The sequence below is a fragment of the Pecten maximus genome, chromosome 14 (assembly GCF_902652985.1).
Source record: "Pecten maximus chromosome 14, xPecMax1.1, whole genome shotgun sequence".
NCBI lineage: Eukaryota > Metazoa > Mollusca > Bivalvia > Pectinida > Pectinidae > Pecten > Pecten maximus.
In genome coordinates, this window is record NC_047028.1 from 19,837,022 (window position 1) to 19,860,111 (window position 23,090).

Sequence of the window (23,090 nt, forward strand, 5' to 3'; positions counted from 1 at the left end):
TCAGAAAATAAAATCTCGCGAGAAAACCGTCATATTTTAGGTTAGTTGCTGAGGACGCTTACTGTGCTGTACATTCTCGGTAATATCGACGTTTAAAACGAGATGGAGAACAATTCGTAGACGAAAATACCGTAAGTGTATATGTTTGTTACTGTCGCAATATATCATTCTTCGAATACATCGAAAACAACAGGTCTGGTAAGTTCACAACATGAGTTGACTGGACATGTACACCGGTTATCATGATAACCACAGTAAACAAGGAATAATAAACACGTTTTGACATTTTCCTCCGTTCTCGAGAGAACAGATCGGAAGAGAGATTTCAAAGCTATGAATTGCATGATAACATACAACGTAGCATGTCATTACATGCGTGATGTATACAAACTATACGGACAGAGAAGTTACACGGTGCATGTCATGCAGACAGAGGACAGTGCACAACGCTCTACCGCTTTAATGTAACTGTCATTAGCTATGCTAGTCATCTACATGTAATGTATAGTTTGAAAGTATTACTGTTACCAAATGCTACTAGGGATATTAATACAATATGGATTGCTGATAATTATCTGTCACCCAAATTTGTATTCATAGTGTAACACTATTAAACCTGTTCATTGAATATATTTAGTTTTATTAGCCTTTTGTGTAATCTGAAAAACAACATTTTAATAAGTACTCCAATAATATTAGAGGTTTACACGACAGGAAACTTTTGACAGGCTGTCATGTAACATATCCACCAATGTAATCAGGTGGAATAAGACCTCATATACGTTTAGGAGTATTTAATAAGCTGCTTTCGAAAGCACTGTAGCAAGCAGTTTTTGTGTTTACCCATTAAATCATGATATCTTTATTTTAATTGGAGATACATTGTATCTTTATTTAAAGAATCTATATTTAAATTAGAGATTTCTGTATTTAAATCAGGTGTATATATATAGATTTCTATATCTTTATCTATTTTAGAGATAACTCTATTCATATATCTATATTTAAATTGGATATATCTTTATTTGAATTGTATATGATATACATCTATTTAAAATACAGATATTTGGTATTTTGAATACAGATATCTCTTATCATTAAATTAATAGAGATATCTGTTTTTAGATTGTAAATCAATATGCAAAACCTACATTATGTATGTGAATTGTTTTCCACAAAAGGCATTCTGAATCCAAATATGATGCCTAAAGAAAAGAAACTCGCATAATTGTCATATGTAAGATTTTTGTTTGAGCTTTAATTTTAATTAGCGGTGATCTCTATAAGAAAGTTTTATTTTGTTTTTGTAGGAACCAAAACTTTAAATCCTTTGAGTATCAGTTCAGATGAGAATAGAACAGCCAAGCACGATGTCTGGATTCAACATTAATACCAACAAAAAGGAGGATGTCTCTACCAAACTTAAAGCTATGTAAGTTCACATCCAACATTAAAGTATTCCACTAACAGTAGGATGTCTATGGTTTACAATAGTTGGACTGATCAAATTACAATATCTATCACCTTTACTGTAAAGGTAAAAGATACTTATTGCCAGTATATTTATAAAGTCGATTTGGTCTTACTTTGTCCAGACATATCAGTTAAATTCAGGATTGTATCCTAAGGTCTGTTTTTTAAATTATAGTTATCTTTGTACTTATATTTAGCTATCCTGAATTTCTCAACAGTGTAGACCCATGATGAAACAACAAACACATGTTATTTTTTTCATTGCTTTTTGCTTAGCTCATTTTCTATCAGAGTAGTTAAGGAATTGGAGCATATGGTTAACAAACACAGACTTTCTATTCCAGAAAGAGGGTCAGCCTATTTCATATACCCTGGTTAATATAGTCGTTTTCTTTACATATGGTACAGAAATGTGCCTACTCAGAAATTCAGCTGAGAACCTAATATAATGTTCTGTTTTGAATTGTTCTCAGGTCTAATTATACGTAAGTAGTACTGTAGAAAATGTGAGCTTCCTTTCCCTGGAAATTCTTATTGCTACCACTTTCATATCTGCATGTAACAGAAAAATAGCCCTGGGTACCCATACATTTCTTTCATTTGGTTAAGATGTCTTTGTTTTTGGAATACACTATCAGTTTTCTTATACAAATGCACATTTGTATGTAATTCCCAGTTTGACAAAAGCTCAATATTGTTTTGTATATTTGGATAAACCTGTTGTAAACATTCTCAAAGTGATGCACATTTCACAGAATTCCAGTCTTAAGATCATACTGCAAGGAAAACAGATACACAAACAGAGCACTTGCAGGAATTTCACTTTTATTTCGTGCATGATTTGTCATCATTAATGCATGAAAATCCCCTAAAGACATCATTAAGTCCTTAGATACATTATCATCATGCATAATTGTTGTACACCACATGTCCACCATTCACCTCTTTGTATTCTGCTTTCAACTTTCTGTCGTACATGAATATCTTTATGATCAAAGACAAGGAAACACAGATGCTGTCTATTGAATACTTTCAAAGTGCACAAACTTCTCATTTTCTCTGAAATTGCTGTACAGCTTTTCTGTTGAACGGTTGTATAGCTGTCACTAGGAAAGTACAAAACTGGAATAAGACATTAAAGTACAATTGTAGATTTGTTTTTTTAATCATAATGTTTATTTCTGATTTATTCTTAGTAAAAACAATCAATCCACTGTATACTAAATAGCACATATATATATGGTGAGTTAGGAGATGGATTCATTTGAAATAGTTTCATATTTTAATGTTGAAAAAGAGTGTTATCTTTAATAATATTTTATTTGTTACTAAATTTTCAAGCGATGAGTTTCCTGATTTCAACTTTCCTTCAGAAACTACAATTTGAAGACACAGAAACATTAACAAGTTAAATTGACAACAATATAAAGTTGATGTAAATATATCTCGGCAATGGTTGTGTAACCAACTCATAAATTCATTAATTCCTTGTTATAGCAACATCAGGAAAGCTAAAGGAGAGACAAAGCAGTTGGAGACAGAGAGTAAAAAAATGGAAGAGCGGCTTAAGGAATTAAGGATGGCAATGAACAGAGAGAAGGAAGAGAGAGAGTAAGTTGACACTTTACAGAGTTACTGCCCTTTTATTTAGCATCTTAGCTACTGTCTGTAGAGTGAGTGCTCTTTATTCTCATGCCCCAGCTACTGTATACAGATCAGAGTTATTGTAATTGTTTTTTGTTCTCATGTCCTGGCTACCGAATTGCTCTTTGTTTATTGTGTATTGTTTATTTTGAATAGAGATGAGGGGACTATATAATGCTTGCATTACTCTGAAGTCCATTGAATGTATTTGTATTAATGTTCACTTTGTAGCTACCATTAATAGAAATTAATTGAATGTCTTTTTATTTATCTTGTAAAAGCTAGGCTTTTAAATTGTTTCATATATCCTGTATAAACTTTAAACTTGAGATCTGATATTCGTGTATACATGTATATATACTAATAGGAGTATAAATCACATATCTCTACATCTTTTGGTCTATTTTGTGCAGGAGACAAGGGGGTGGTTACTGGAGTCGTGGTCAGACTGGTCATCTCAACAGCTACGCCTCTGATGTACTCAATGCCAAACCTGCCAAAGCCCCAGCTGTCAAGGTAAAATCTTCACATCATCAGTCCACCAAAGCTCCTGTGATCGAACTTCATATATATATACGTACTGGCAACTTGTTGAATTAGATCTGTATGTTGTAGAGGATTTTTGTTTTTGGGTGTTTCCAGTAAAACCAAAGCATACAATATGTCTTATTTCTTACAGGATGGCAAGAGAAAAGTGAAGGTGCTGAAAGATTCTGCTTTAGGTATGTTACAGGTTTACCAATACTGATGTCAGTTTCAGTTTATAATTAAAGGAAAAGGTATGTAAGATAGAGCAATTGTGCTAATTGTTGATCATTAATTTCAAAATGAAATGTTCTGCATACAATTATATATTATTATATCAATTTATTTAGCAATCTATATTTGATAATGTGGGGATGAGTATTAATGCCATTTGATAAATAATCAAAGCACCAAGTTCACCCTGATTCGTAAATTGGTAAACTGAAAATGCATTAATTTTGGTACACATTTCCAAATAATAACAAATTAGCGCAATGAAGGATTTAATAGTGCATTTTCATATTCTCTGTAGGAAAAGCACATAGAAAATTTAATTAGCGCAAATGTAATTTAGCGTAATGCTTCAAGAGGAAAAAGTGCTAAAATAGGATTACCTCTCAAGTATGTAAGGGTAGCATTGACTCACTGTCTCAGAATAATGAGAGTGCCTACATACCTATATACGTGTAATAGACAGTTTTTTATATCACTATAATTAAATGTTATTATTTGTAGATGTACCGGAGAGACCTAAACACCCTGGCACTATGGGTTACATTGCTCAGCAGGAGGCGTCACTCACACCCAGGAAAAGGAATGTCAAAGGGCCAAAGTGTGGTCAGTGTGAGGAGAAGAAGGCAGCAGTGGTCAGTATAAATAAAAACATTACAGTATTTATACTGTAATAAGCCCAGGGGGTCAAGTTCCCTTCAAATTATAAACTTTGACTTAAAGTGGGGAATTGACAAGTTGCAGCTATAGGTCAATGAAATACATAGCATTTTGTTATCATGTTTGCTGAAATGCAATAGACATGCCTGGATGGGTTTATATTCAGGCATGCATGAGCTTATTGATGGATAAATAAGGTAATTCTTCTCTGATGATATCATCTATCATGAGATATATATATCAATGTCAACTCTCTGTAATAAATTATCTACCTTTAGTAGCATGGTACTGGAAGAGATCAGTATACATTGTATATACCCCTTAGATGAATACTTGGTCTATAATTACAGTTAAAGTAAATTCAAAATTGTAAGTTTGTTTGGTCTATAATTACAGTTAAAATAAGTTTAAAATTTTGTTTGGAAATTTTAGATTCTAAAAAAATCTTATCCAATTATGATTAGGAATTAGATTCTTCTGTTTATTTAAAATAACTTTCTTTTATGTGAGAGATTAATTTTCAACTTTAAACAACTAGATTTCTTTTTTCAACAAAAATTGACTTAAGATTTTTAACATTCCTGTATTGATAAACACATTTCACCATTCATTTTACCAAGAATGTGTTATTCACTGTGATTTTGTAGTCAATGATTCAACAGAATTATACAATAAATATACAATGATATCTAATTTTAAATTTAACAGTCATGTGTGCAGTGTTCAGAACATTACTGTGCTACCTGCTTTGCTGCTTTCCATCTGAGAGGTGCCTTAAAGAAACATCGATCAGTCCCTCTCTCAGTAAGTAGTAATGTTTGTTATGTGAAACATCAAAATATTCGCCAAACAGTTCTGCATTAATGATTGAAATAAAGATGAAAATAATATACTTTAGCAACTTTGAATTTTAAGTGCAAATGAATTTTAAGTGCAAAAAGGTAAAAATGTGATTGCAGCTCTAGTACATGTATTATTTTTTTTTAGAATCCTAATTGTAATTAATATGATATTATATTTTTGTAACAACAACTTAAAAAATGTATTTGTGAACTGTAGGCATCAGGACCACGTGTTTGTATGTCACCCCGACCACCACAGCCAAGCAACGGAGACAGGTAGGCTTCACATCCTATTGTAAAATAATTTAAAAAAATACATGCTTTAAGATATACATAATTTAAGTGTTGGCAAACTACCTCCCTAATTAAACTGAAATCATTTGAATTCAGAAAAATTGAGGAAGAATTCATCATTTCATTATGAAATTAACATGAAAGTCTTGAAAGTTTTGATGTAATTATTATGAAGTTATAGAATTTCAAATAAAGGAAACTTTAATATGAAACATTATACTACTGTGTGTGTAATTTCATGATATATTCATTGAAAAAGGAAAGAATGAAGGTATTTCTGTAAAAATAAGTCTGAGGTTCCAGGGTTTTGTTTGTAAGAGAGTGAATATTTTAGGTAGACAAAAATCAAAGACATTACTATATAACATGTGTACAAAGTTGTACAGAAAATCATCCTTGACCTGCATGAATTTTCCAGGAGTATAGATTTCCATGCTCCACCACCACCAGCAGAGGGCGCTGAGGCCCCTTACCTCGCAAAGATTCGGGTAATTACACCTTAAAGTCTCAAAGTAAAGTTATTACGGTTCATTTTTGTGATATGCCAGTATATAACAGAAACAATTAGATTTTGTAGATAATGATATAATATCCTCTGAAATCATCTTGTGACACATCAAATGCCCATCCAGAAATATCATTATGCATGCTTAATACCGTATTTCATTCTGATTTCAACAAAATTCTTTATTTAATTTTGTGTGATTAACAGTAATTTAAAATAGGGAAACATTGCATCATGGGTCAAGTTCTAGTGACCAGACCAATCCTTGAACACTGGTGCAAAAACGTAATATTTCAGTTATGAACATACAATTTGCAGAGTAGCTTTACACAAAAATCAACCCTATGGTCTGATCCCTATATCACTTATTTTTTACTTTATTTGTTCCTAACTAGATCTCATAATTATAACTACATGCTGTTATCATTTTCTCATGTCCTTCAGGCCCAGAGGGACCGTAACAGCCCAGAAGGAGCCAGCGGATCATTTGACCAGAATGGCCTGATAGGTGGAGAGTATGATGAGGCAGAGAGTGCAGCATCCTTTCAGCAGGCCCTCTTAGCATGGCGAAGCGGCAACAATGGAGATGTTCCTATGACCCCTCCCAAACCTGCACCTAAACAACAACGTATCAGTCCTAGAAAAGTGGCCTATTCGCCTGTCAAAACTCCAAGTAAGTCAAAATTAATGTTATTTTTTGTTAGGTTTTGATGGTAAATTCCTGTCAATATTTAACAAAATTTTGTCAAAGTTTTAGAGAGCATTAGACAGCATGTTCCTGATTCCAATGACGATATTCTGTAAGACTGAACAATCATTTTCTGAAAATGAGGTTTACAGTAACTATTATATACATATTACAATCCAATTGATGTTTCATAACATACATCATTATTTTTTGTCATTGTTTAAGATTTCTACATTTACACACTTGCCAATGAAATTTCTTTGTCCAAATTGTAATTTAAAAATATCTGTGACTGTTGATGAGGGATCCACAATTTGTTTGTGAATTTTATTTGGTCTTATTATTTGCTGTAAACTTATTAATAATTATTTACCTTTGATATTACATTTTATTAACCCTTTTACTCCCACTGACCATATTGGACTTCAAATGATGAATGAATGGCAGAGTCCATTAAAGTTACTTAGGGGTGAAAGGGTTAATAAAAAAGTATTACAAACTAGCTACATGTTTCAAATTCAACACCAACAAAAAGTGGTTTAAGTGTTATGCTAAAAATCATGTCTTTTTATCTTTACAGCTGTACAGGTTGAATTCGGAACATCAACAATAGAAGAAAAAGAAAACATTGAAATAAAATTTACCTCCACAATGTCCTATGCGGATCGACTTTTACTGAAGAAGCACAGAAGGACAGAAGTGGATAAGATGGCCACCCCCAGACTCGGGGACTGGGAGGGACATGACGAGCCTGACCCTAGGTCAAGATCTATTACACCCTTCCAGGATCACAGAACCAGAGATCGACATCAGACACAACGTCAGGACCCCTGGCTGGCCGGACCCTCCACACCTCGCGTGGAGCCATTGTTCTCATCCAGAGAAGAAGAATGTAAGACCGTACATCATTGTTGTTACATTTGTTCAAGTGTTTCTGTCGAGATGAGACTGGAATCAAAATGTACCACAGCATTCTCACTCTTTTAAATTAGTTAGTTGAAGGTGTATTATGTAAAATATTCACATATATATCTTAGTTAATCATATATTTGTTATTATCCCCCGGTATTAGGATTGTAAGCAAGGAAAGATATACATGTATGTTTTGGACAGATCTGTCCTGCCTTTTAAAACTTGAAGGGTGCTAATCTTAAATTAAACGAAATTTGAGATCAAGAATTCATATTCAACTGCCAGTGAATCTGAATTGTGTATTCTGACAACTTGCTGTTCCTACTGAAATCTTATTATACCTGGAGATACTGGGTTATATTTGTTACATTGAGAATCTATGTGTTATTACAGTACAACCAGTCAACTTCCAATCTCTATATGAAGCAGTCAAGTATTCTGAGTCTGGGTCCAGCCAGCCGTCACGAACAGTCAGTGGGGGTATGACGATTGAGGAGATTGACGATGATATCAATAGTCCAGTAAGTATGATAATAGAGGTGACAATCATAAAATCACAACTGTTATGTTTTTGGAAATTACTGAAAATCTTTAAAACAGAAATGTGATCTCCTACCTCTGATAATCAAGAGTGGCTATATTTTTTTTAACATTGAACTGTTTTCTCATGTATCTTTTATAGAACTATATAATAATTATGAGTACATATCGGAAACATTTTTAATTGAAAAGTTGATTTCACAAAGTAATTGTACAAATTGTATATCAATTGAATATTTCTATACCCTACAAACGTTTCAAGCTAAATGTTTGCTGCAAAAAAAATCTATTTTCCAGAAAAGGTTGCCAAAAGTTCACAACAGTTTAATCGCTATAACTAGCCGCTATAGTGGCAATTAACTTTCTCTTCAGGCAAAAAATTCCAAGTTGGGACATTTATAATCTGTGGCAAACATATATCTGCCTGAAAATTGTTGCAGCAAAATGTAATTGAAAGTATAAAAGTTGATAAGTTAGGCCTCAAGGCAAGATTCTAGTTATGAAAATATGTCAATACTGGGTACATGTTAAATCATTAGAACCTTAAATATCAGAATGTGATAACTTATTCTCTAAACTGAAATAGTGTGATATGTTGTAAGGGCAGAATAGTTTTGAGTGACAAATTTTTAATTTTTTAACAACTTCAATCAAACAAAATATTGTAGATGCCAAGAAGCATGTATAGTAATAGTGTAAGTATTGGGGACATCACACAAATATATTGTTGCCAGAATTTAGTAAATGTTGTCTAGATCTATTTCTATTTTTTTTTTAGAGAATTGATTGTTTTATTTAGTTACCATATACCTTTCATCAGAAATTAGTTGTTTATTCACCTTTTATTGAAATCCATTTTTGCTTATTTGTAATAAAGGAAAAAAGTAGTTAAGTAGTTAATTATAGTATATTGCATCACATTCGAAATTATCATTATATTGCTGAATGTTTCACATGTAATTCACAGGCCTTAGTTTCCATATTTTTTGTGTTAAGAGTTATCTCCCTTGATATATATTTTGGTCAATATTTTGAATATATGTCCAGACAAAAACAGTTTTCTTTATTTGTTAAATCCTTCTGCTCTATTTGATTTTTTTTTTTTTGTAATAAATCACTTAAAACATATATGTCTAACATGAAATATCGATCATAAATATGTACAGTAGCTACCGTACTTACAGCTAGATCCTCACATTAAAGGGAATAGCATAGTCCTGAGTGAAAATTGCATTTTCCCTAGACAACAAGCTCTTGGTTGTACTTAACAGGACATTTTTTCTTTACTTATCACACTGAAGGAAATACAAAATGTATCTCTTGAGACAATCGGACCGTCAGACTACAGACATATTATCTATAGATACAAATCATATACATATGTATATAATTATAGGTCACGTTACTTCTTGTCTGGGCCAGTCTTTTCCCACACATTTCTGCTAATTTAGCACTAAAAAGAACTGTAAATTTTGATTGCATAGTGACATGGAATGAATTACAATAAGGATTTTTTTACTTCAGGAGAGTGTGATAGAGAATTATTCAGTAAGTGTGTGTTCATGTGTTGACTGAAACTCCCGCAGCACAAAAAAATCGCTTACTATTATTTAGAGCTGTATTCTTATAACATTTTCATCTGTCAGATTTGCTGATGTCACATTTAAATAGTACATGATCACCATTCAAATCCCATTATTGAATCATATACATGTATATATATATGATTGTGATCAGTTTTTTTCATGCACTGGATAATTCAGATAACAAGTCCACATCGACTCCCTCCAAGATATCTTAATATCACATATTTCAGTTCAGTTTTTCACTTTATATTTAAGAAAATATTCACCATTTATAATATTTCTTTTATTAATTTATTTTAATTTTTATAATACATTTTGTATTTCACTTTAAGACTTTATGACTGTATGTTTATAGTGATCTAGTCATGCACAAAATTATTCTAGATTGATCATATTTGTAAAAACAACCTTTAAAAAAAATAAATTATCCTGATGATGATCCTGAAACCAGTATAATATGATGTCTTACTCGAGATATTAATCATTGTGTTAATTACATTTCTGAACTTACCGGCATTTATTTGTACAATTTCGATTTTGTTTATATATGTCTCTTTAAACCAAGTTTTACCTTAATAGACATATTATCATGAAGATGAGTCCTATACATGTATATATACTGTACCTTCCAGGTTATTGAATAGCAGTACACCTGGTAATCACTGTTACTATCAACATTAACTGTGACTGAACACTATTCATTAAAAAAATCTAAACGGAACTGATTGACGAGGTGATACTTATTTTGAAGCAGTAATGTCTAAATGATATCTGATATTATTTGTCAGGCGTTGAAGAGAGTTGAGGAAACATCAGCATGTCTGGTTCAGGAGATGGATGATCCACAAGACTGGGCTCTTAATCAAAATGGGTAGGAAACATTCATCTGTCCGTTAAATAATTCAAATCATTTGTGAATATTTATAATACCATGATGGTATACGGTCAAACCTGCCTTAGTGACCACCTGGATTAAGAGACTCTCATATGTGACTGTATTTTCCCCTCCTAACATTATTTACTTTACTAGTTACCTGAACCTGGATTAAGAGACCACCTGTCACCTTTTCATTCCCTCCCTTGGAAGGTCACATGTAACAAGTTTGATTGTACTATCATTTTACTAGAGATGTTCCTTAGATTATTTCATAAAGTATTTACCGTTACATAATAATGTCACTATATAAGCATACCAGATTCATATGTCATTCATATCATCTATGAATTTCGAATGCCATTGCCCAGTTGTTTTCATTTTGACATTATATTCAACTAATTATATAAGTACTGTGGTATTATCGTCCTGTTATAACTCTAATGTAGTTTAACAAAGTAATGGAAGTGATGTCCAGAAAATATTTTTTGATCTTACTGAATAATTGTCATGGTTTCCTTTTCCAATTATGTAGATCATCCTCAAGCAGTTATCACAATGTGGTTACTGACACAATGCCACCAAAATCTCGTAAATCCCGTAGAACGCCAAGGACACCTGGTGGTAAATCCAAGTCTCGCCTACAGGCTGATCCTATGATACAAAGCCCAGATCCTGAGGACTATGAGAGAGTCCAGCCACCTCCAGAGACGGAACCAAATCTGCCTAGGTCTACGCACAACAGGACAAAGAAAAGTTATGTGGAATATTCATCCCCTGACACATCTAGAACACAGCCCATTACAACAACAGGAACAGAAACAATGAAACCACCAGCATCTTCAGCTAAGTCACGTCCTCAGTCCAGTGCTAAATCTCGGCCTCAATCATCTGCTAAATCACGACCACAATCGTCAGCTCGCTCCAAGAGTCGACAAAACAGCTATACACAATCACGCCCCGGTTCTAGGGCCAAGAGTCGTGCAAACTCACGCATAGAAGGGTAGGTGTCATATTATTTAGAACACATCCCCTCTTATCAAATTTCAAGTTTAAAAAAATGCTAAATGTCATGTAAAGTGAAAAAGTGCAACTGCTAAAACCCTTCACCATTGGGGACTCCTGTAAAAAATGTATTGAGACCTCAAAAATTACATTATTATAAATGTAGCTTCCAACTGCTCCCAGAGAATATTATTTCTTTTTTTATATTGATCTTAATGAAAAATGTACTTTATTAAAATCAACTGTAACAATTTTAAGATGAGAAATTTTGGAATTTTTGTCATGATTATAACATATATGTTACTTTACTCTTGATTGACTAATTTTTTTCTGTTTTTATGGAATTTGAAATTATTTAAATCAGAATCCTGTGTATTTATGAGTTTATATCTGTCTCCAGGGAAGGTGTACTTACCAAAGGCCCCAGTCAGGGACTGCTACAGGTGGCTATGATGAACCAAAATGAAATTCTAGGGGACAAACAGAAAAGCTACAGCTCTGCATTCAATGAATTCTTCATGCTAGGTGTTCAACCCGAGCAGACAGAAAGAACAATGACACCATCTAAACATAAAGACAGTCGTACCGAAAAAGTCAAGGTCAGCAGTCAGTGTAAGTAATTGAGTTTAAGGTCAATAACTGGGGTAAAGTTCAACAGTCAGAGTAAATAACTGAGTTCAAAGTCAGTTCATTTGGTCAAGGTCAGCAGTCAGTGTAAGTAATTGAGTTTAAGGTCAATAACTGGGGTCAAGGTCAGCAATCAGAGTAAATAACTGAGTTCAAGGTCAGTTCATTTGGTCAAGGTCAACAGTCAGTGTAAGTAATTGAGTTTAAGGTCAATAACTGGGGTAAAGTTCAATTAATTTGGTCAAGATCAGCTATTTTTGTAACTGAGGTCAAGCCAGCAAAAAAAAAAAATAAATAAATAATAGTCAGTGAAACTCACCATAGAATAAATTTTCTGTTAGGATAAGACTACGTCATCCTTGAAGTAAGAATGATGAACGATTTGCAATATTCATTGAGTATGTGTGCCTTTTTGTAGTGTATCAGATGGCGCCCCGATCATGGCGACCTGACAGCAGTCTGGCAGACACAATTGACACACAGACTGTAAAGGAGGACAGTGCAGCCATGGAAATGGTTGAGGCGACCACCCCTGTACCACTTGATATCACAGATCAACCAAACCCTATTGACCTTGGAGGGCGGGCCAGTGTCCTTTCATTCATCAACAATGAGATGGACTGTATTACCCAGAAAGCCGAAGCCAATATGATGTCTCTCCTTACCAAGGAGCTCTCTTTCGATGATGAGACAGAGCTACAGTTGTAAGTACTGCATTTAAAGTATATGCTCTGCTTTATGCCATCATATAAGTCTATTTGGATGGTTGATGACTGGATTTAGATTCCCCGATCAGATATAAAAGGTATGGGGTCACCTGCCTGACCATGTAGGCTTTCTCAGTACACTCAGGTTTCCTCTCCCAGTAAGATGCCTCAATCACACGCTTCCTTCTTGGTTAACGGGGGTGGTTGATATAAGTTGATAAAACGTGATGGTTATTTAATTGGTCTTCTATTTACCAGCTTATGTGAGTAGAGACAGTTTTCAAGGTATATATTTTAAAAGGGCTTAATTTGAGAAGTGTTTGAAAAGTCATTGAATTTTTCATTTTCCCATTGCAAGTAATTGATAAAGTGTTGAAAAAATTTACTGTTAGCACTTGATTGCTAACATTGTAGTAGATGGCAAACTCAAAGAAATGTTTTATTTCATCTTCATTATTTTAACTGTGAATTTTGAAATTCATTGAGTAACCAAAATGTAGTCACTAGATCGAGGTACTGTATTTTCTGATTCCTCAATGTGGGTTTATTCAGTACATATATGGTGTCACGATGTATACTGATGATTTTATTATTTCAACTATTGTATATATAACACTGCATTTGATCATTTTGCCCCCGCCATGCCAATGAGGAGGTGGGGGGTTAGGGGGTTATATAGTGTTACCTGTGTTCATCCTGTCCCATCCTATCCCAATGTAACGGCAGCTAATCTCAGGAACTGCTGATGCGATCCTCACCAAACTGTGTTTCGGGGTCTCAAGTGGCAGCAAGGGGCATTTATGTCTTACAGACATTTTCTAGTCATCTAAAGTGTCACTGGTACCAATTTTTTTTTAATTTGATGTGCTTTTGTTTGAACAGTGGAAATAATTTAGAGGAAGAAGAGGAAGATGATGACTTCCCTGATCTACCACCAACACCTTCCAATCTAAAAGTAATCACACCTCGTCCCAGTAGTAGTGTACGATTACGCCCAGACAGTGGTACGCCACGACCCAGTAGTTCTCAATCTGCCAGTCACAGGGACACTCGTATTGGAGATAACAGGCCAGGCAGTAGTTTCTCTGTCAGGTCAGCAACAGTCACCCCACGACCTGAGGACATTACGCCACGACCAGTCAGTGTCACCAAGAGGTTTGCCAGTACAACCCCTCGCCCTGGCAGTCGGTCAAGGTCACAGGCTGGAGGAGAAGGTCGGGAGTCCCGAGCTATAAGTAAGTACTATGTAATCATTTTGTTATCCTTAAAGGGACAAAAAAAGAAAAATATATGTGTAGATATCTGACCCATTTATTCATGAAACCATTCTCATGCTCAAACATGAAATCTGTGCTCAACCCAACTTCCTTTTTAAACTTACTTAAACTGGGAAATAGTAATTCAAAAGAAAACCTAAACATCCACAATAATACCTCACCAGATTTACTTTCTGAAATTCCTTCATTGAACAAATATGTATTCAGATATCAAATTTATATTTGAGCCTGAGCACAAAATGTGTATCTGAGCATGGGTATGGTTTCATGAATACAGGCCGTACTGGGGATGGGCAGAATTTTGACAGTTGTAAATACTTATGTAATTTCAATGTCCTGTATATTTGACAGTTGTGGACGGTGAAGATATGAGTAACTATGATTTGGAGGGCCAAAGGGAAGCTTCCTTCATAGAAGACCAAGAAACTCTGGACAACTTAGAATGGGAGCTCGCCTCAGAGACAGGAAGAATAACAGGTATGATGTGCAGAGACATGTTCTCACCTTAAACTGGACAGACCAATTACTACCAGGTAGATTAATGCTTGATTAGGCTGAGTGAACCTTTGTAGCAGTACTTTTTAGCAGAATGCTGTACACTTGTAAGTTGATTGCATTTTCACGTAACACTGTTGCCTATTTACATTTATAAACATGTAATAATGTAAATTTATGTAACATTATTGTTATTTGTTTCCAGCCAATGGTAAGGTCTCTCGGATGGAGTTGGAGGATACAGGTAGTAATGGAAGTGCTGACAGTCAAGCGAGTATTCGTTCCTTCAGTCGTATGAGTCAACAAGACCAAGGCTATGACATCAACTCAAGGCTAAGGTAGATCTAACAGAATAAGATTTGCAGTCCAGTAACTTTAGTTTCAAATTTTTCCGTGATTTCTTTATTGGTAAGAGAGAGGTATAATGTCAGGTTAATTTCAAAATTATCTCTGAATTATGAAAAAATAAATGAAAATATATAACTTATTTTGAATTAATATTTTCTGTGGAATTTTCGAAGACTTAGCAAAGCAGTAGAAGTAATTAGATCAGGTATTGTCTGTGAGGAAGACAGCAGTATTAGACTGAAAAAAATCAAATTGCATTCTTTTTTTCCAGGGAAGATGAGTTGACGGATGATGGGGATGAAGAGGACGATTTTGAAGATGAAGAAGACGTAAAAGCTCTCCATTGATGTGTAAATTATTAAGAGGAGATTTATTGCAGTGAAGTGACAATTTGTAACAATAGCTAGGGAATTTTCCTTACATATGTTACCATATGAGGGAATTGATCCGTTGATAATGGGGAGTATGTTAAAATATATTCATGTGAGGGAATTGTGCAGTGGCAAAAAATTCTAAGTCACCTTCATCACAAAAATTATTTATCTGTGTTTGGAAATAGTGTTGGAATACATGGTACAATGTACATGTAGATAGACTGACTTTAATAACGCTAGCTACATGTAGGAGGTACTGTGGTCCACTCAGTACACTGTGTCACTGCCCATTACACTGATAGCCATATTATTTATGTAACTCATATATTTGTACACCAGATCTAGAGTTTATTTGTATAATATTGAGTCCTGTTTTACTAGTATTTGGAAGATTCTCATTTTTGCTAGGAATTTTTATGAATCGTCATTTTCATGAAATCAAAGCAACTTGCCTGGAGAATGTTCTACATTGTTTGGAAACAATATGGGAAGCACTTTATACAATGTATGTTTTGACCAATAGTTTACATGTAATTTTTAACAAATAATTGTAAGAAATATGATGAACATCTGAAAAGGAAATAAATTTGATTCTCATTTACGCACCTGTAACTACACATGTGCCACTGACAGGAAACTAATTTTCTATGTCTTAACTTCAGGTCTGTAAATCAAGTCTTACACAGTGGTTTCTTTTATTAATTTTACAAATGTAATGATATAAGCAAAGCGGTGCATGTCCTACAGAGACCAGTCAAATAAGGGCGTGTCTTACAGGGGAAAGCACAGAGGTGCGTGTCAAAAAGGGGCGTGTCCTGCAGTATAAGTTGAATAGGGTGTGTCTTACAGGGGAAATCAAAGAGGTGCATGTCAAAAAGGGGCGTGTCCTGCAGTATAAGTCAAATAGAGCGTGTCTTACAGGGGAAAGCAAAAAGATGCATGTCAAAAAGGGGCCAGTCATATTTGGGCGTGTCCTGCAGTATAAGTCAAATAGAGCGTGTCTTACAGGGAAAAGCAAAGAGGTGCGTGTCATAAAGGGGCATGTCATATAGAGTTGTGTCCTGCAGTATACACGTCAAATTGGGCGTGTCTTACAGGGAAAAGTAAACGGGGCATATCAAAAAGGGGCGTGTCCTACAGAGAGCAGTCAAATAAGAGCGTGTCTTACAGAGGAAAGCAAACAGAGGTGTCATGTAAGGCATGTCCTACAGAGCAAGTCAATAGGTACAAGAGCAAGAAAATGAGGGCGTGTCTTGCAGAGAAAAGCAAATTGGGGATGTTTCATACAGAAGTAAGTCAAATAAGAGTGTTTCTTACAGAGGAAAGCAAATTGGGGCGTGCCTTGCTAATAGGTGTCAAATAGATAGGGGACACGTACAGAGAGAAATTGATTAGAGTGGTTCGGCAGAGGTAAGGGACATGTCAAAAATGTCAAATAGGGGCATGTCAAATGAAGATAAGCTAGCAAAAGGGTCACATTCTACAGAGAGAAGTTAAGTAATGGCATTTGATCTACAGAGAAAAGTTGAATAGAGGTGAGAGCTATCTAATAAATTATAGGGAATATGTTTTGAATTTATAATGTCTTTTTGTGTTCTGTTCTTTGGTGATGAATGGATAGAGTATATGGTTATTTCTATTTTGTTGTTTATTTATTTACTTGTTATATATGTATGGCTTTGATAGGCCGAATTATACATATAAAGAGATTCAGTATTAACGCTAGGGAACACATTAAGGAGGAAACCGTGCACGATTGTAATGTGTTTATGTGTAGCTAAATAGCAACTCCTTGTATGTACGCATAAATGTATTTCTAAATTAGTACATTTTTTCAGTTTTATGTTTAAAAAATCCATATTCATATCAATAATAGCCGCCTTTTATGTATACTCAATTATCAAACTGTTTTATTGCCTGTCTGAATGTCAATTGTAGCAAAATGGCAAAGACACTTTGTTTATATTATATATTAAAGGTTTCAGGTTTTTTGTCTGTTTTGTCCCTTGCTCATTCTTGTGTTCAGTATCAATTAACAAAATCAATTACAAGTATACACAAATACCAGTGTCAGCCAGTTGTACAGCAGTACCGGGATACTAGTGTCAGTCAGTCGTATGACAGTACCGGGATACTAGTGTCAGTTGTACAACAGTACCGGGATACTAGTGTCAGTCAGTCGTACGTCAGTACCGGGATACTAGTGTCAGTCAGTCATACAACAGTACCGGGATACTAGTGTCAGTCAGTCATATGACAGTACCGGGATACTAGTGTCAGTTGTACAACAGTACCGGGATACTAGTGTCAGTTGTACAACAGTACCGGGATACTAGTGTCCGTCATACGGCAGTACCGATATACTAGTGTCAGTCAGTCATACAACAGTACCGGGATACTAGTGTCAGTCAGTCGTATGACAGTACCGGAATACTAGTGTCAGTCAGTCGTACGACAGTACCGGGATACTAGTGTCAGTCAGTCGTACAACAGTACCGGGATACTAGTGTCAGTCAGTCGTATGATAGTACCGGAATACTAGTGTCAGTCAGTCATACAACAGTACCGGGATACCAGTGTCAGTCAGTCACACAACAGTACCGGGATACTAGTGTCAGTCAGTCGTACAACAGTACCGGGATACTAGTGTCAGTCAGTCGTACGTCAGTACCGGGATACTAGTGTCAGTCAGTCGTACAACAGTACCGGGATACTAGTGTCAGTCAGTCGTACAACAGTACCGGGATACTAGTGTCAGTCAGTCGTACAACAGTACCGGGATACTAGTGTCAGTCAGTCGTACGTCAGTACCGGGATACTAGTGTCAGTCAGTCGTACAACAGTACCGGGATACTAGTGTCAGTCAGTCACACAACAGTACCGGGATACTAGTGTCAGTCAGTTGTACAGCAGTACCGGGATACTAGTGTCAGTCAGTTGTACAACAGTACCGGGATACTAGTGTCAGTCAGTCGTACAACAGTACCGGGATACTAGTGTCAGTCAGTCATACGACAGTACCGGGATACTAGTGTCAGTCAGTCGTATGACAGTACCGGGATACTAGTGTCAGTCAGTCATACAGCAGTACTGGGATACTAGTGTCAGTCAGTCGTACGACAGTACCGGGATACTAGTGTCAGTCAGTCATACAACAGTACCGGGATACTAGTGTCAGTCAGTCACACAACAGTACCGGGATACTAGTGTCAGTCAGTCGTACAACAGTACCGGGATACTAGTGTCAGTCAGTCACACAACAGTACCGGGATACTAGTGTCAGTCAGTCACACAACAGTACCAGGATACTAGTGACAGTCAGTCGTATGACAGTACCGGGATACTAGTGTCAGTCAGTCACACAACAGTACCGGGATACTAGTGTCAGTCAGTCATACAACAGTACCGGGATACTAGTGTCAGTCAGTCATATGACAGTACCGGGATACTAGTGTCAGTCAGTCGTACGACAGTACCGGGATACTAGTGTCAGTCAGTCACACAACAGTACCGGGATACTAGTGTCAGTCAGTCATACAACAGTACTGGGATACTAGTGTCAGTCAGTCGTATGACAGTACCGGGATACTAGTGTCAGTCAGTCACACAACAGTACCGGGATACTAGTGTCAGTCAGTCATACAACAGTACCGGGATACTAGTGTCAGTCAGTCATATGACAGTACCGGGATACTAGTGTCAGTCAGTCATATGACAGTACCGGGATACCAGTGTCAGTCAGTCACACAACAGTACCGGGATACTAGTGACAGTCAGTCGTACGACAGTACCGGGATACTAGTGACAGTCAGTCGTACAGCAGTACCGGGATACTAGTGTCAGTCATACAACAGTACCGGGATACTAGTGTCAGTCAGTCGTACAACAGTACCGGGATACTAGTGTCAGTCAGTCGTACGACAGTACCGGGATACTAGTGTCAGTCAGTCGTACAACAGTACCGGGATACTAGTGTCAGTCAGTCGTACAACAGTACCGGGATACTAGTGTCAGTCAGTCGTACAACAGTACCGGGATACTAGTGTCAGTCGTACAACAGTACCGGGATACTAGTGTCAGTCAGTCGTACGACAGTACCGGGATACTAGTGTCAGTTGTACAACAGTACCGGGATACTAGTGTCAGTTGTACAACAGTACCAGGATACTAGTGACAGTCAGTCGTATGACAGTACCGGGATACTAGTGTCAGTCAGTCATACGACAGTACTGGGATACTAGTGTCAGTCAGTCATACGTCAGTACCGGGATACTAGTGTCAGTCAGTCGTCATCAGTACCGGGATACTAGTGTCAGTCAGTCGTACGACAGTACCGGGATACTAGTGTCAGTCAGTCGTACAACAGTACCGGAATACTAGTGTCAGTCAGTCGTACAACAGTACCGGGATACTAGTGTCAGTCAGTTGTATGACAGTACCGGGATACTAGTGTCAGTCAGTCGTACAACAGTACCGGGATACTAGTGTCAGTCAGTCGTCAGTACCGGGATACTAGTGTCAGTCAGTCGTACAACAGTACCGGGATACTAGTGTAAGTCAGTCGTACGGCAGTACCGGGATACTAGTGACAGTCAGTCGTACAACAGTACCGGGATACTAGTGTCAGTCGTACAACAGTACCGGGATACTAGTGTCAGTCAGTCGTACAACAGTACCGGGATACTAGTGTAAGTCAGTCGTACGGCAGTACCGGGATACTAGTGTCAGTCAGTCGTCAGTACCGGGATACTAGTGTCAGTCAGTCGTACGACAGTACCGGGATACTAGTGTCAGTCATACAACAGTACCGGGATACTAGTGCCAGTCAGTCGTACGTCAGTACCGGGATACTAGTGTCAGTCAGTCGTACAGCAGTACCGGGATACTAGTGTCAGTCAGTCGTACGACAGTACCGGGATACTAGTGTCAGTCAGTCATACAACAGTACCGGGATACTAGTGTCAGTCAGTCGTATGACAGTACCGGGATACCAGTGTCAGTCAGTCACACAACAGTACCGGGATACTAGTGACAGTCAGTCGTACGACAGTACCGGGATACTAGTGACAGTCAGTCGTACAGCAGTACCGGGATACTAGTGTCAGTCATACAGCAGTACCGGGATACTAGTGTCAGTCAGTCGTACGACAGTACCGGGATACTAGTGTCAGTCAGTCGTACGACAGTACCGGGATACTAGTGTTAGTCAGTCGTACGTCAGTACCGGGATACTAGTGTTAGTCGTACAACAGTACCGGGATACTAGTGTCAGTCAGTCGTACGACAGTACCGGGATACTAGTGTCAGTCAGTCGTACAACAGTACCGGGATACTAGTGTAAGTCAGTCGTACGGCAGTACCGGGATACTAGTGTCAGTCAGTCGTACGGCAGTACCGGGATACTAGTGTCAGTCAGTTGTACGTCAGTACCGGGATACTAGTGTCAGTCAGTCGTACGACAGTACCGGGATACTAGTGTCAGTCAGTCGTACGACAGTACCGGGATACTAGTGTAAGTCAGTCGTCAGTACCGGGATACTAGTGTCAGTCAGTCGTACGGCAGTACCGGGATACTAGTGTCAGTCAGTCATACGACAGTACCGGGATACTAGTGTCAGTCAGTCGTACGTCAGTACCGGGATACTAGTGTCAGTCAGTCATACAGCAGTACCGGGATACTAGTGTCAGTCAGTCGTACAACAGTACCGGGATACTAGTGTCAGTCAGTCGTATGACAGTACCAGGATACTAGTGTAAGTCAGTCGTACAGCAGTACCGGGATACTAGTGTCAGTCAGTCGTACAACAGTACCGGGATACTAGTGTCAGTCAGTCGTACAACAGTACCGGGATACTAGTGTCAGTCAGTCGTCAGTACCGGGATACTAGTGTCAGTCAGTCGTACGTCAGTACCGGGATACTAGTGTCAGTCAGTCGTATGACAGTACCGGGATACTAGTGTCAGTCAGTCACACAACAGTACCGGGATACTAGTGTCAGTCAGTCGTACGACAGTACCAGGATACTAGTGTCAGTCAGTCTGACGACAGTACCGGGATACTAGTGTCAGTCAGTCATACGACAGTACCGGGATACTAGTGTCAGTCAGTCGTACAACAGTACCGGGATACTAGTGACAGTCAGTCGTACAACAGTACCGGGATACTAGTGTCAGTCAGTCGTACGGCAGTACTGGGATACTAGTGTCAGTCAGTTGTACGTCAGTACCGGGATACTAGTGTCAGTCAGTCATACAGCAGTACCGGGATACTAGTGTCAGTCAGTCGTACAGCAGTACCGGGATACTAGTGTCAGTCAGTCGTACGACAGTACCGGGATACTAGTGTCAGTCAGTCGTACAGCAGTACCGGGATACTAGTGTCAGTCAGTCATACAGCAGTACCGGGATACTAGTGTCAGTCAGTCGTACAACAGTACCGGGATACTAGTGTCAGTCAGTCGTACGACAGTACCAGGATACTAGTGTCAGTCAGTCATATGACAGTACCGGGATACTAGTGTAAGTCAGTCGTACAGCAGTACCGGGATACTAGTGTCCGTCAGTCATACAACAGTACCAGGATACTAGTGTCAGTCAGTGGTATGACAGTACCGGGATACTAGTGTCAGTCAGTCGTACAACAGTACCGGGATACTAGTGTCAGTCAGTCGTATGACAGTACCAGGATACTAGTGTCAGTCAGTCGTACTGCAGTACCGGGATACTAGTGTCAGTCAGTCGACAGTACCGGGATACTAGTGTCAGTCAGTCGTACGGCAGTACCGGGATACTAGTGTCAGTCAGTCATACGACAGTACCGGGATACTAGTGTCAGTCAGTTGTACAACAGTACCGGGATACTAGTGTCAGTCAGTGGTACGACAGTACCGGGATACTAGTGTCAGTCAGTTGTACGACAGTACCGGGATACTAGTGTCAGTCAGTCGTACGACAGTACCGTGATACTAGTGTCAGTCAGTCATATGACAGTACCGGGATACTAGTGTCAGTCAGTCGTACAGCAGTACCGGGATACTAGTGTCAGTCAGTCGTATGGCAGTACCGGGATACTAGTGTCAGTCAGTCGTATGACAGTACCGGGATACTAGTGTCAGTCAGTCACACAGCAGTACCGGGATACTAGTGTCAGTCGTATGACAGTACCGGGATACTAGTGTCAGTCAGTCGTATGACAGTACCGGGATACTAGTGTCAGTCAGTCACACAACAGTACAGGGATACTAGTGTCAGTCAGTCATACGACAGTACCGGGATACTAGTGTCAGTCAGTCGTACAACAGTACCGGGATACTAGTGTCAGTCAGTCGTATGACAGTACCGGGATACTAGTGTCAGTCAGTCGTATGACAGTACCGGGATACTAGTGTCAGTCAGTCGTCAGTACCGGGATACTAGTGTCAGTCAGTCGTACGACAGTACCGGAATACTAGTGTCAGTCAGTCGTACAGCAGTACCGGGATAC

The 23,090-nt window shown here is 37.7% G+C and overlaps 1 protein-coding gene across 3 annotated transcripts; it reads left to right on the plus strand.

Annotated features, from left to right (window-relative positions):
• Positions 1–15: 15 nt before the first annotated feature.
• Positions 16–17,602, plus strand: LOC117341940 (zinc finger B-box domain-containing protein 1-like). Of its 3 annotated transcripts, XM_033903818.1 has the most exons (22): positions 16–131; positions 1,311–1,432; positions 1,947–1,958; positions 2,971–3,084; positions 3,531–3,633; positions 3,797–3,839; positions 4,378–4,508; positions 5,242–5,337; positions 5,593–5,651; positions 6,088–6,157; positions 6,619–6,847; positions 7,443–7,754; positions 8,168–8,295; positions 9,839–9,862; positions 10,689–10,771; positions 11,310–11,777; positions 12,180–12,391; positions 12,825–13,110; positions 13,996–14,348; positions 14,742–14,867; positions 15,091–15,223; positions 15,505–17,602. In XM_033903818.1, the coding sequence occupies exons 2-22, from the start codon at positions 1,347–1,349 to the stop codon at positions 15,578–15,580; spliced, it is 3,144 nt and encodes a 1,047-aa protein (XP_033759709.1). In that variant the 5' UTR covers positions 16–131; positions 1,311–1,346; the 3' UTR covers positions 15,581–17,602. The 3 variants fall into 3 exon arrangements, with proteins under 3 accessions (XP_033759709.1, XP_033759711.1, XP_033759710.1); XM_033903820.1 differs by lacking the exon at positions 9,839–9,862; XM_033903819.1 differs by lacking the exon at positions 1,947–1,958.
• Positions 17,603–23,090: the final 5,488 nt, after the last annotated feature.